The following is a 15,358-nucleotide window of genomic DNA, read 5'->3' as shown; positions in this document are numbered from 1 at the left end:
AGAAACATAAATGATTTGGTACGCTGGTTTATTGAGCAGCTCCCTAATCTGTTTGCACAATTAACCCATAAAACCATGGGGCAAAAATTGCTCCCGTTTTTAAATTCCATGACAATCATCAGTGGGAGTCAAACCTTCATAAAAATATTGAAAAAAATAACTTTACTACTGTGACACACGCAATGTATGCGCATTATTTTGCATAGCACACACATACACACACACAAATATAACTAAAAAAAACACAGTAGCGGGCTCGTAGACAGATGAAATATTTTATATACATTATATATGTACATTGACGTAGGGAAATGGCAGTCGACATTAAAAAAAATCTTTCTCAGACAAAGTCCAACATCTTGTACAGTGTTGCCACTTCTATCCCATTCAGAGTTCCCGAAGGTATAATAGCCAGGTGTCCTGACATTTAAAGTGTACTGTATGATGGCACAAAAAGTCTTGTCACAAAAGTTGACTTCCAGTCCAAACGAAATATATAAGAGAATGAGAATGTATAAACATATGCTTCATAAAGACATATAAACCAAAAAGTGCTTTTCAACAGCACAACTAATTAAACACCATTTAAATTTGTCTCTTGGAAGTGATTTCCCGTTGTGGGCCGAGCCACAGTCTCAACAACAGCAACCACATGACAGAGGTGAAAAAAATTACTAACATGAGGACCATCTTAATTAATTTTTCCTTCAAACAGAAACTGGGCAAGACTTTATAGACAGAACAAGTCATAACAAGCAGGGTTAATAAAATAATAGCATCCCGCTCCTCAGTATTGCAAAACGGCAATGGTCTGTTCTACAAAATTTCCTCAAAAAGGCTCCTCTTCACTTAACATTTGGCAGCGTGACATCACTACAATTTCTCCTCTATGATTATGAAGGCGCGTGGGAATGACTGTGCTCAATTTTACAAAATGATTCAATTCATATGCAGAAGCAGCTCAGGGTCATCTCTTCCCATTTTGCTTTTTCTCTCAGGTTATGTGGATATATGTACTATGCATACACACAGTATATATGCAATTATGCATACATACGTATAGACAGATAGAGCACCTCCATTGCCATAGCTTACGTGACATGGGGTTTGTAACAAAAGAAGAATGGTTTAAGTGTGCGAGTGTATTCATGAGGAGCTTGTGTATTTCTGACTGGAGCGGGAGCTGGAGCGATCTAGTCCGTTGCCGTGGCAGGAACCTTTCCACCCTGGGACAGACCCCCGTTCATCTAGTGTAGATGTTCCATAGCACCAGCAGCACAGGCAAGACTGCAAGGACAAATGGTTATTACTCATGATTCAAGCAAGAAAGTGCTAATCTTTTTTATTTAAATACAAGACTTAGGTTGTATGAACTGTGAACTGATGTAACTGAATCAACGCTTCTGTTTTGGGGTTGAATCTTCACATCAGGGGTGTCAAATTAATTGTTTTCGCGGGCCGCATTGTAGTCATAGCTTCTTTCGGAGGGCCATTATGACTGTCAACCCAAATAAATATATGAGCACCTCATATTATATACAGTAAAAGCTACAAAACAAACTGACAAAAAACTCGTTTTTAAATCAGACGAGTAAAAACTGGTCAAATATTAAAAAAAGAAAGATATTATTAAAAGTGAAGATAATTTGCAATCCAATAATGACACGAATTTGATGCACAATTTGTCTTCGCGGGCCACATAAAATGATGTGGCGGGCCGTATCTGGTCCCCGGGCCTTGAGTTTGACACCTGTGGTTTACATGATCCACAAGTTCACATATAGAGCATTGTTAGGGGAGAATGAATATAAACAAAATTTGTACATTACACTACATTATAAATTGTACAACAGCTATGTACATTCCTTGAAAATTTGTTTTCTGCCAGATATTTTATATACTATTGTTCCACTGGATCATTGTGTTTTATTGTATTTAATTATTTTTTCATTTTGATTCATTTAAAAAAGTGTGTGTGTGTGTACCATTTTTTCTTGATTTTCATCAATAGTGACAACTGTCTTGAATTTTGTCTTGTCAATCTCACCTGGAAGCAGTTTTTGAACTTCTGACTGACAAAGTAGAGGGCAATGGGGTTGATGCAGGAGTTAAGGGAAGCCATGTTGATCCCGATGTAATCCATCACTAAGAGGAAGCTGAAACAAGGAGTGGAGACGGGGTTATTCTGTGAATTCAACAGGAAGTCACAAAACAGAGAACAATGTGTTCTCATGACATGTGCAGGTTGTTTGCCTACGTGTACGCCAACCTGAGGAGTTCACAGCGGTTGGGGTCATTTTGGTCGTAGACTGTTTTCTTCAGAATCCGGCTGAGGTGAAGTGGCAGCCAGCAGAGAGCAAAAATCAACACGAGGCAGAACACTGTCTTGGCTACTTCCCTCCTCTAGACGAAGACAAAATGATGCTCAACTTGGGTGTTTTTAGGTTGACTGCAAGTTACAACACCTATGGGTAGAAATCTTTCACCACAATTGGTAGGGCTATGATTCAATTCACTTATTGTTGCATCATATGTCTTATCCTCTCGAGGGTTGCGGGTGTGCTGGGGCCTATCCCAGCTGACTTCGGGCAGCAGGCGAGGGACATCCTGAACTGGTTGCCAGCCATTCGGAGGGCACACGTAGAAGAACAACCATTCGCAGGGCACACATAGACGAACAACTATTCACACTCACAATCACACTTAAGGACAACTTAGAGGGCTCAATTTACCTACCATGTATGCATTTGGAATGTGAGAGGAAATCAGAGTACCGGTGCCAGGAGAAAAGCCATCCAAACGGAGAGAGAACATGCAAACTACACACAGGAAGGCCGCAGCCCGGATTCAAACTCACTATAAATACTTTTTTTTTGCATCGATGAAGTATCAGCAGGTTTCATATTATATCTTAAAGGATTGCTGGTGCTGCTACCCGAGAAAGAGGCCCAAAGAGAACCTTTTTTAACTCTATTTAGACCAACCTTCAACCTCCACGTGTAACTGTCTATTCAAAACTATTGACTCGCTTCTCACCCCCTTCAGCCTATTTGCAGTCTTGTGCAAAATGTGCAAGAGATCCCTGTACGTTTTCATTGATAAGGTTACTACAGGTTAGGTAAGGTTACTCATCTTAAACACCACACTTGACCCCGGTGTCTATGTTCCTTGCTCAATGTTAAATTATTTTAAAGCAGTTTCCCCAAGGTTTCTATAATATACAGTTCACCAGATTAAGCCATTTGACTCCCCTTATGACCCCATTTCTTTCGGAGGTCCTCCCGAGTATTGGTCAGTTTTGGCCATTATCAACAGCAGTCTATAATCTGGTGTAGTCCCTCAACCTTTTAAACATGCTGTGGTGCAACCCCTGCTCACGATAACTGGTCTTGATCAAGGTGTGCTGTGGAACTTTACAACCATTTGATTTATTTCAAATATTCTGTGAAAAGTGATGCACACTCAGTTGAAATCTTTTTGGGATAAAGAAGAAGCTGCATTGCAGTCAGTCTTATTTTAGTCTTTTAATGACATTCTCATTCTAATGACACAGGAAACTTTGTGTGTCGGCTTGTTTGCAGAACTATAGGTGGGCATTAGTGCTGACATCCTATTTGGCAGGCTGGAGTTTTTGTGTGAACCTTGGTTGCTCTGAGTCCCACTCTGGCCCATTGTCATATGGTGTTCCACAGGTTTCAATTTTGAGGCCCCTGCTCTTTTCATAATATTTGCTGCCCCTGGGTTCCAATTTAAGAAAGGATGGTATTTCCTGGCACTGCTATGTGGATGACAGTTGTCCCGCTGAGCATTTAGGAGGCTTTCTCATTAGGGTCACTTTTGGCTTGTCTGGAAGACATCAAAGCCTGGATGGCACTAAACTTGTTGAACTTTAAGAGAACCAAAGTTCTGTTGTTTGGTCCCAGTCGCCTTCTCACCCTGGTGACCTAGGTACCCTGGCATCTTATGTAAAGCCAACAGTCTCGAATTTGGATTTTAAATCAGACAGCGATTTTAGATTAGACAAGCAAAATGGTGCGCTTGTTAAATCTATTTGTTTTCTTAGCCAGCATGTTAAAGTGAAGCCTCCCTTTTCACAATAGCACTTAGAAACAGTGATCCATTTTCATTACATCTTGGGTGGGTCACTGTATTTGGTCTTTATTTTGGAGGGAGCCAGTTCTCCCTCAAATGTCTCCAGTTTGTTTCCAAATCTTTAAATGATCTTACCCCACCTTTCCTCTCTGGACTTCTCCACAGCTACATATCTTCCCCGTGCATAAAGATTAGTGGACTGGACACTGCTGGAGGCGCCAAAAACTAAGCAAAGGTTCAGAGGGGATCGAGCTTTTTCTGTTGCCAGTCCCTCCCTTTGCAATGGCCTTCCCTTAAACCAGGTGTGTCCATAGTCCGGCCCGTGGGACAATTGCAGCCCGTATTCAAATTTCCACCGGACCACAGTCTCTGGCCTTAAATTAATCATGTGTGGCCCGTCACAGTAGAACATAGACAAATACAAGTTGTTTTATATTTCATGAGAAGATGGCAGTGGATCTGTGGCCGCAACTTTGGGTGTTTTGAAAATATGCACGGCTCATTACGAAACTCGCCAAAAGCACTTTGGATGCAGCTGTGGTTGTTTTTAAAGTGCTCTATAAAAGAAAGTTGAGGTGAGTGGACATATTTCACTCATACTCGGGCTGCACAATATTGGAAAAATGTGTATTCTGGATTTTGAACATAGCGGTATCGATATTATTGCAATTTTCATACAGCAAAACAAGCAAGGTCGGTGTAATTAATTTTGATTCCCTAAGATAATGTTGAACTCTTGCATGGCGATGAGCAATGAAGTTTGCAAATTCTGATAAAACGATACAGTTCCACTAAAAAATTATTGCATGTCTTTATGATATGCGTATTGCATAGGCCTTTATCACGATATTGATATTTTGTCTACACAGCGGAACCCCCAAAGTCACCCGCCTCGGCACTCGACTTAATCGGGGTTTTCGACACAAAATGGCGGGATCTTTGCCTCGGTTCTCGGACAAAGTTTTAGAAACCGACGTTAATTGACGTTGTTGTTTAGCGGGTTTTAAACCATTGTGATGCTCGACTGCAGTTCTGGAAAGCTGCACTGGCAAGACCACGGGGATTCACGCTGAAGAGTTGAGTTCACGGGATAACAAGCGTGTAACAAGGGAGCTACTGTAAATATTTAAGTGCCTGGATGACGGATCTTTTTAAGAGCAAGCTTTAATGTGGGGCCTTTTCAGTAATGAACATTTCCACGAGATGCAACACACCAGCTCAACTTGTGCAGTGACAAGGTAGGCCCGGGTACTGGTATGCACTTTCATTCGTCACACTGTATTTGTAAACAATAGCCTTCCTTTCATTCACATTGATTCGCTTTGGGACATTATTTCCACGTCTTTGGCTCATCTACCATGGGTAGATACGTTTTGTGTTTAAATAGTGTTATTTTGTCATGTTTGTGTCACGGGTGGAATGAGCAGGGTGACCAAATGCAGCTTGGACCAGGGTTTATTGAGGGAAGGAAGGGGGCGAACAAAGACACAGGCGGGTTAGAGACTCACGGCCAGCAGACAGACAGAAGTCCACTCAGACACCGGAACAGATTCAGACTGTGAGCCTCCAGACAAGACCGGGGGGAAACCGACGAGTAGCCACATGCGCTCCAAGGCTGTGCTCCAAGCTTTTGCTGTACTGTATTTTGTTGTTTTTGTGGTATTATGTAGTTTTAGACAAAATTTGACCAATTGCTTTCAATGCGCCTTCTGAAATGGGTTAGCGTCGAGATCCTCTATATTGTCCAGCCATAACCCGCCAGCATTACCCAATTTAACAATGAATCGTTTAAATGTATTAAGCAACTCACAATCAACATTGCAATGCATCACATAATTGATCCCCTTCCCCCAACCCCCTTAACTACCACAGAGCACCACAATGCTTGCAATCATACCTGCATCATGTGGTCGTTGAGTGCAATTCGCATGCCTTTCTTGCGACTCAGCATCTCGCAGGACATGAGGGTGTAAAAGATTGCTGTGCAGGCGAGTGGTAGGCAGAAGTAAAAGCCAAACAGCCACCAGACTTTTACATCCTGGTAAAACTGGAAAGATGCAAACACACTCAGAGGAAGTGCACTTTCAAACTCTTTAGTATGAACATCTTAACATTGATAGATGTATCCCCTTGTTGCTCTAATCACTCAACTAGACATAATAAATCTTTTTGGGGATACCAGCAGCAATTCCAAGACAGGGGGGGGAGTTGTGTGAAAGACTACTGTTACCCTAAAATCCTGTGTATAATATGCACATGTTTAAAATATGCCTCCTCAAAAGGAACCCGAAAAAGTAGTGTTTTTCTCTGTACCCGTGTATAATACAGTACCCCAATTTGCTGGTATCATCTGTTTGAATTGTTCAAGTGAATGTTTTTAATGCTCCCGTAAGGCAGCCCACTATACACTATAAAACATGATGGTTTTTAAGTTGCCCTCTTTGTCACTGAGAGTGCCGGGAGGGTGTGCAGGAACAAAAAAATATATACATATTCTTTGGATTTCTTTCAATTCTAGTAATATAGAGTACATCAGTTGCATGTGATTAAACTATATTAAACTAATGTTTTATTGCATTATTTACAGAATAGGCTGTAGATAGATATGATGGTGTAATGATAAGTTTTGCATTTTGCTATTGAATGTTTCTGTTGAGGGGTTGTAATAAGCACCCCAAGCTAAGTACTACGATTTACGGGCTCATAAACGCACAACTTGTTTGCGAAATGATGTCACGACAACAGTAGCAATTTTGCCAGCACATTTAAATTAGCCAAACTCTTCTTGGTCTTTTGGCTTAAAAAAAAAAAAAAGCATGTTTGAGTCAGCCTGGTTTGTTAAAAAGTAATTAGTAGCAACAACAACTGTGTGAGACTGTCAACATTAAATTGCCCAGTCATTTTTGTCATTGCCTCTGAAAAACAATGAGATCACTCTTGCCAACTTTTCGAGCACTTGCTTATCTATTAGCTAACGCAGGAGTCAATGCTGCCAGCAGGAGCCGTATAATACAATAGCAGCATAATTATTTTTAGCATCCTTAAATAACAATTGAACTTGATTTCAGGATGATGTGTTGGTGCTAAGTACAATCAGGATTACGCGTAGCAACAGCCGTCACGCCACGGCACGCTGCCAGGAAAAACTAATATAAAAATAAGCGTCCTAAAAGGATTGGTATTAAAGGCATATGTTATTTGATAAAGTAAGGTTCTTTTTGGAGTAGGCCTTCTCATTGAGATGGTGGTGTGTTATTATCATGCATAGCATAAACACTTGTAGCAGTTGGCTTTCTTTATCTTGACAGTGTACACTAAATAGAACAAAATAAATGATGACCCAAGGCAGAAAGAAATCCTTTGAGAATTTTTTGAATAGAGGTAGTAAAAAATTCTAGACTGCATGGTATTTCCTTTAAATGGAGTGATGAATATAGTTTTGCCTACCTTTACAAAGCTGGAGCTCTGCTCTGGATGCAGCAGACACACACGCAGCTTGTTGCCTCTGTATGGCATCTCCAGCATGTCAAACGCAAGCGCCTCAGGGACTGCTAGCAGCAAAGCAATCACCCAAATCAGTGTCGCCTCCACTGCCTTCCATGCAGGGATCCCCATCCCTTTCACCCTGCTCCATGATGTTACTGCGTGGTAGCTGCACAGACAATGCACACACATATTTGTTTTGGCAAATTCGATCACTGCAGGTCTGCACAATTGATTGTGGATTGCGAATATACACACCGGTCCACACTTAGAGCACACAGGCTGAGAACAGTGATACCCACTGAGGCTTTTTGAATGAATGGTATCATCTTGCAGACGTATACTCCAAATGGCCAGTCCTCTGCTATTAGCTGCATGAAGACAGATCATTTTGTGGTTAGGGAACTGTTTATTACATCAGACTGGAATTGTATTCCTGTTTTTCTTACGTGACAGTCAAAGACAAAACTAACACTGCAGTGTGTCTCCTTTCAAAAAAATTATATCTCCCAGAGGCTGATTAAATCAGTTCAGCATCAGAGCAGTGTCTCAAGTTATCGTGTCTTGAGAGAGAGAAAAAAAACCTCAACTTTCTAAACCCCAGTGGCCTTTTTAACAAACGCTGACAGTTTATTATCAAGCCTTCAGCTTACATTCCAGTGTTGGAGAGTAGACTGAGTTGCACCACACGAAAATACTCAGTATTTAAGACATGTTATTCATGATTATCCAATTAGATTCAGGAAATTGAACCAGTCCCGTTCAGTTTGTGTGATAAGCATAACTGACTGTGGTTTCCACTACATTCAATCCAGCTGGAAGTTTCAACACAAATGGCAACAATGCACTTGATACAAGAAGACTGTTTTAACTTCCCTTTGTCAATTTTAGAGCTGCTCTCAACACCTATGATGTAATAAAGTAATAATCCATCCATCCATTTTGTGAACCGCTTAGTCCCCACGGGGGTCGCGGGAGTGCTGGAGCCTATCCCAGCCGTCATCAGTAGGCGGGGGACACCCTGAACCGGTCGCTAGCCAATCGCAGGGCACACAGAGACAAACAACCATTTGCACTCACACTCACACTCACACTCACACCTAGGGACAATTCGGAGTCTTCAATTGGCCTACCAAGGATGTTTTTGGGATGTGGGAGGAAACCGGAGTGCCCGGAGAAAACCCACGCGGGCCCGGGGAGAACATGCAAACTCCACATAGGGAGGGCCGGAGGTGGAATCGAACCCGCACCCTTCCTAACTGTGAGGCGGACGTGCTACCCAGTGCGCCACCGAGCCGCCTAAAGTAATAATTATAAAATAATTTATTAATCTGTCAATCATTAATAAATTAGATTTTATAATGAAACAATCTGTCCAAATTTTAATTCCAATTTCCAAAATTCCAATTTACAAAATTCAGTTCCTGGTTTGATGGGGTGCAGTCTTGAGGAAAGGTGGGACGCTGCTCGCCAGTTGGCTGCAGGCTGAAAAATACATGCTGTGGGTGATCATTTTTGTGATCGTCAACGACAGACGTTGATCGACATGTCAGTCACATTCTTTTCCATGGAAATTGGCCGATCATGATAAGTGGCTGAGCAATAGTATTTGTAAGCCCAATTGTTGGGTTGCTATCTGGATCCTGTCTGTTTTGCTTTGATCGAGAGCACCTCAATGGGTCTTAGTAACGGTCTCCTAAATGACAGGCTACATTCCTAAACCTGCAGCTGTGGCTGTCTTCAGGGCAACATAAAACCACAGACAGCCAAAGCAACACAATTTCTTTACCTTATACACAGTGATGGGGATGGCGATGATGACATAAAGTAGGTCCCCCAGTGCCAGGCTGCCAATCAGGACGTTGGGTCCATTCCTCATACACTTGTTTTTGTATATAATTCTGAGCAGCGTGGAATTGCCAATGATCCCGACCACAAAGATCAGGCAGGACACAATGGTGTTCACATACTTGAAGGCGTGCTTAATCTCTGTAGGCTTTATGCACATGGGAGGGAAGGAGACCCTCGGCCGGCCCGGCAGTGGGGGTTGACGTGAGATGGAAGCATTATTCTCGAAGACTTCAGAAGTGTCAGGCACAGTCGGGGAGTCCCGGATGAACCGAGAGGCCTCAACCTCCACAACCATCAGGAAGCAGAGCAAAGCGATGGCTTTCATTGTGCAGCAAGGGAGGTTCTTTCACGGGGAGGCGTTTCCTCAGTCAAAGGCAGACTCAACATACACAGTCTCACATACCCATTTTCCACACGTATTTGCTTTTGGCCTGGATCCCTTTCTCAAGATGTTTGTCCTGTGGAGAAAATAAACAAATCATTATGCAGGACAAGCTACAAACCAGCTGTGTGTATTAAGAAGGCAACTTTCAAACAGGCTTGCAGGATTATTGCATTAACGCTGGAGGCTGAAACCTTCAACACGTCCTGAATTCATTAGCCTAGTAAAGTTAAGTAGTTAAGTATCATATCACACAATTTATGGATTAACAAAACGTTTATTTGTATTCTAGTATCCATCTTTTCTCTCTGCCAGATGACTGCGATGGCAGAGTGACATCACATATCCGAAACTGCAGCTGAAGCTACATGCATGTAAAAACATCACAACAATAAAAAAAGATGACATTTATATAGAGTGAAAGGCAGAATACAATAATCCCTGGTTTATCGAGGTTAATTGGTTCCATACCCACCCGCGATAGGTGAAAATCCGCGAAGTAGAGAACATACATTATTACAATATCCACACAAGGATTTTATGAACTTTTATTTCATTTTTAAACACTTTTATGTACTTTTTAACGTTTTTTGTATTTTTAAACACTTTTGTAAACATCTTAAAGTCAAATTGACTTTTAGAAATATTCTTATTCATTTAAATAAATAAGAAAATAAAGGAAATGAAAGTGTAAATGTATTGTTACAATAAATTCACACAAGACTTGTAAATTTTTATTGTAGTTTTAAACACTTTATTGTTTATTAAACACTTTTTTTTGCATTTTTAAATACTTTTGCAAACATTTTAAAGTCAAGAAACATTCTTGTTTACTAAATATTTAGTAAACACTTTTGTGAACATTTTAAAGAGAAGCTGACTTTCAGAGACATTCTTATTTACGAACTAACTACTTAAACACTTTGGTAAACATTTTCACTATAGTCTCGAAGTAAAAAAAACTTCGGTGATGAAGCGCAAGTCTGATATGTTAACACAGACAGTGCGGTAGGATGAGCTAAATTGTGGTTAGAACTGCGAAGCCAATCAGCTGCAAGGACACACCTCAACATGTTCCAATTGGCCATTAGTGTCGTATGGTTAGACAAAGCCGCGCGTTCCAAGTGACGCCCGAGGTCGCTGATGGTGGAGGGGTGCACTTGCCTGTCTTGTGTGCTTCATTCCTGCATATGACAATGTGAATGTGTGCGTGAGTGAGACATGAAAAAAAAAAAAATCCGTGATGCACTGACTATCCGCAATATTTGTTTCGAAAAGAATCTGCGATAGAGCGAGGCCGCGATAGGTGAAACGCGAAGTAGCGAGGGAGGGATTACTGTACACCCCAGACTGTTCGCCAGTTAATCACATGTAGATCAATTGTGAAGTACACATTGTTTCAGTATTCATCTGATTCCAGCTATACTAACCTATACCATAAAAGTCCATGTAAAAAATCAAAGGATTTTTTTTTTCTTACCGTAGCGGTAAATTTTGCAAAACCTTTGGCATTAGATTTATAACTCTATGAACACATTTCTGGCAGAAGGAAGACCATCCCTAATGCAAAAAAAATGTTTTAGAATGACATGAACAGAGTGCTGCTATGCGTTAAACAGAGCCAAATGTTAAACAAATGGAATGGTGATAATAGGTACCAATTTATGAGTTGGACGGGAAACTAGTCTGCAATGAGTGCACATGTGTGTCTTGGCTTTGCCAAGGGCATCTCTTAGGATTAAAAAAAAAATCTGTTTACAATCATACATACTACATGCACAATCTCTTAATGCAACATATGTGGAGAGACTTCCTTGACATAAAATGTGCATGTGTTTAAATTCCAGAAATATATGAAAGCACCACAAACTCCACCCCTCCAGACCATGCATTGTGCTCTTTATATTAACAATCTGAATATCTTGTTTCTACATTCTTTACCTGTACAATGGAAAATCACTTAAAACAGTGTAGATTGCTCCTGGAACAGCACTAGTTTCCTCAAACAATAAGAGTAAAAACAATAAATTGTGAAACAAACCCTGTCAGTGCTCGTGTTTTTCTCGTGACTGGTGTTTTTTTTTTTTTTTTTAAATAGATTTTATTCGTCCTTTTCCCCCTTTTAAATAATGTTCTGGGATTAGACTGAATGCTCATGTTAATATATTAATTAATTCTTTATGGACAAGCAACATTGGACTACTGAAGAAACTATGCATTGGGACATTCAATGCAAGCAGACATGTCATCATCTGGAGCTGAGGAATAATGATGTATGATCACAAAAAAAACAAAAATACTCTCAGGGATTTGGTGCTAACTAATGTGATTTATGGAGTTTTGGATTCTGACTCTAGCCATGAAACGGATAGCATCCTGGACTTTAATTGTTATGCAAACCCACAAATAAATTTTTGGAGGGTAAAACCTGCAATAACAAATAAGATTTAGGAGCTCTGTTTCCACTATGTAATTGTAAAACTCCAACACACTGACGATGTGTGCTTTTATTACACATGTACATCATTGTGGTGAAAAGCACACACATTGACCCTTAGCACTAGATCAGGGGTGTCAAACAATTCTTTTTCGCGGGCCGCATTGTAGTCATAGTTTCTTTCGGAGGCCCATTATGACTGTCAACCCAAATAAATGTATGAGCACCACATCTTATATACAGTATAAGCTACAAAACAAACCGACAAATAACTCGTTTTCAAATCAGACGAGTAAAAACTGGTCAAATAAAAAAAAAGAAGATATTTTTAAAAGTGAAGACGATTTGCAATTCTAGTAATGACACACGAATTTGATGCACAATTTGTCTTCGCGGGCCACATAAAATGATGTGGCGGGCCATATCCAGCCCCCGGGCCTTGAGTTTGACACCTGTGCACTAGATCATCCCACAGCTAACTGTTATTTTAGGTGCACGGTGACAAAATCTGTCTGCACAAGCTAAAAAAAAAAAAAAAAAAATCCACTGTATTTGACAAGGATCAAAGAGCCAAATATATATATATATATTTGTACTTTTAAATACCGTCTATACAAATAAACGTCTGGATTGTGCAACGTGGATTTTGTTTAGTTTTACTGATTAATCTACGGTTCTGCAAGTCTAAAAATTTGTAAAATGCCGTAACAAAGGGCCGTTTTTAAATTGCTGGTTTAATTAGTACACTGATTACCAAATGACTAGACCATTAAAACGATTTGTCCAGATATCTGATACTATAAAGTGCTTTCATACAGACTCTTTCAATGTCAATGCATTTTGAACGGGAATAAGGAATTTAAAACTGAATATATATATATATTATATATATATAAAAGTGGAGAGAATCGAGTACAAAAAGTCTTAAGCTACAGTACCAGATGGTGGTCCATTCCTTTCCACTCAGGGGCAATGTTAGCCCTGTAATATATTACTTCACTGGTTCTTCTATATCAAACAATTTTCTTAGGTTCATTTACCTGACATGTTTCGGCGGGTTCTTCCGCCTTCATCAAACCCGCCGAAACATGTCAGGTAAATGAACCTAAGAAAATTGTTTGATATAGAAGAACCAGTGAAGTAATTGAAAAAGAAAAAACAAGATGAACCTAGTACAACTACCTGTAATATATTGTTCATAATGTTCTGGTTTTATATATATATATATATATATATATATATGTATATACTATATAACTGACTTTTCTGAGAAGTCACAAATTAATTGAGCATAATAATTAACCAACAGAAAACACAATTCACAATCCGCAATGATCGAGAATCAACACAACAATAATAAACAAACCACGACCCAGTGACACTGCGGACCACGAGAAAATAAAAGACGGCTGGCTTGACCGCAGTCCCAATGACGTCGTGTCCGTCACCTACCTTAAATTTCTCAAGCTCTGTAACTTCATAAACGGATACATAGGACCGTCTGATTAATTTATCATAATTTACTTTTTTTTTTTTCAGAGCATGCGCTAAAATATAAACGATGAATTGATGTCAAGGCAGTCACCAAGAGGTGTATCATTTATCCAACTTGTTAAAAACAAATATAATGATTAAATATTTCGTCAAAACCAATCAAATAGCTTACCAAAACACAGCAAGTTGTACACGGGATTAAAGTCTCCACCTCATCAACATTGCACCAGCGTTCCAGTAATTGTCTTGATAAAAGTTGCCAAAGTTTTTCCTCGGGTTTGGCTCCTTTCCACTCTCTCTTCTTGCGCGAGCTCCTCTGACCTAACCGAGCGCAAAGCGCCACTTTATATGCGCCAAACACTCAACCAATCACGTGACAGTATAGCTGCCCCAACTGCGCCTTAACTATGATTCAAGATTCAAGAGTTTTTATTCGCCATAACTATGTGCGCTTTTCTTTTTTTAGATATCTCTTGTACGGGCTATTGGCAATTATGGTCAACCTCTCCCAATGATCACATTCGGATTTTCACTTCACTAGCCACATAATTACACCTGTCGTTGGCAATAGATACTTTATTAATCCCCGGGGGGAATTCACCTACCAGCAGTATCCACACCCAAAAGTGGGCACACAAGAGGGGTCAAAGAACCGATATGCAGTAGATACACAAATTATGACACACAAAATAGTATGCCCTCTTGGGAGCTTCAGATCAGGGGATGCTTTGAGAATAATTGTCAATTTGTTTTGTATATGTGAAGCCCTTTGAGACTGCTTGTGATTTAGGGCTATATAAATAAACTTGACTTGACTATGAATTAATAATCAATTAACAATAAATAAATAAATAAATAAATAAATAACGGTCACGACAAACACGAGAAACAAGTAAGAGAGGAGACTAGATGTGCAGTAGATGCAATAGATACCTGTGACTAAATTAATAAACAATAAACAGCAGTTGAAAGTGTCAATGTATCAATAAACAACAGCAAACATTATTCATTTGCCAACCCAAGATTATGACCGTGAACACACGCCTTACCCAAGTTGAAAAGTCTCACGGCATGGATGGAAAATGATCTCCACCAGTACACCATCACATAGACTGATAAAATATCTGCAGCATCACATTGCAGAAGTTGAAGGATGCCAACCGGCTGTACTTCCTCAGGCGGTTGGCATCCTTCAACTGTGGCCTGGGCCTCCTGAAGTCCAACACCATTTCCCTGGACTTGGCGGTGTTCAGGTGCCATACCAAGTGGACAAACTAGTGAGGGAGGCTCCTGTACTCCTTCCGTCCATCTCGAATACAGCCAACAATTGCAGTGTCGACCGCAAACTTCTGCATGTGGCAGAACTCAGAGTTGTACTGGAAGTCAGAGGTGTACAGAGTGAACAGGAAAGGAGCACCGTTCACTTTTCCCCAACTTCCAGTTTCACTAATACAACACTGTTTTCAAATCTTCCAGATGTGGAATTCCTAGAGGTAATTCACTTTAATCTTCAATGTTTTGGGTTTTTGGATGTAAAAAAAAAATCATGATGAAAGATCAGAGAATAAACATTGTTATGTAAATGTAGCTGCAACATACCAGTTAGCATTTCTGTCCAA

The 15,358-nt window shown here is 40.1% G+C and overlaps 1 protein-coding gene across 1 annotated transcript; it reads right to left on the bottom strand.

Moving 5' to 3' along the window:
- Window positions 1-259: 259 nt before the first annotated feature.
- Window positions 260-14,066, bottom strand: LOC119129082 (endothelin receptor type B-like). The gene is made up of 8 exons (XM_037262114.1): window positions 13,912-14,066; window positions 9,365-9,884; window positions 7,834-7,946; window positions 7,540-7,744; window positions 5,990-6,139; window positions 2,270-2,403; window positions 2,048-2,156; window positions 260-1,287 (listed from the first exon to the last, which is right to left on the bottom strand). Exons 2-8 carry the CDS (start codon window positions 9,749-9,751, stop codon window positions 1,147-1,149), a joined length of 1,239 nt encoding a protein of 412 aa, XP_037118009.1. The 5' UTR covers window positions 9,752-9,884; window positions 13,912-14,066; the 3' UTR covers window positions 260-1,146.
- Between the last annotated feature and the right edge of the window lie 1,292 nt (window positions 14,067-15,358).

This window comes from Syngnathus acus, chromosome 10 (assembly GCF_901709675.1).
Source record: "Syngnathus acus chromosome 10, fSynAcu1.2, whole genome shotgun sequence".
Classification (NCBI taxonomy): Eukaryota; Metazoa; Chordata; class Actinopteri; order Syngnathiformes; family Syngnathidae; genus Syngnathus; species Syngnathus acus.
This window is presented reverse-complemented; position numbering and strand designations above follow the sequence as displayed.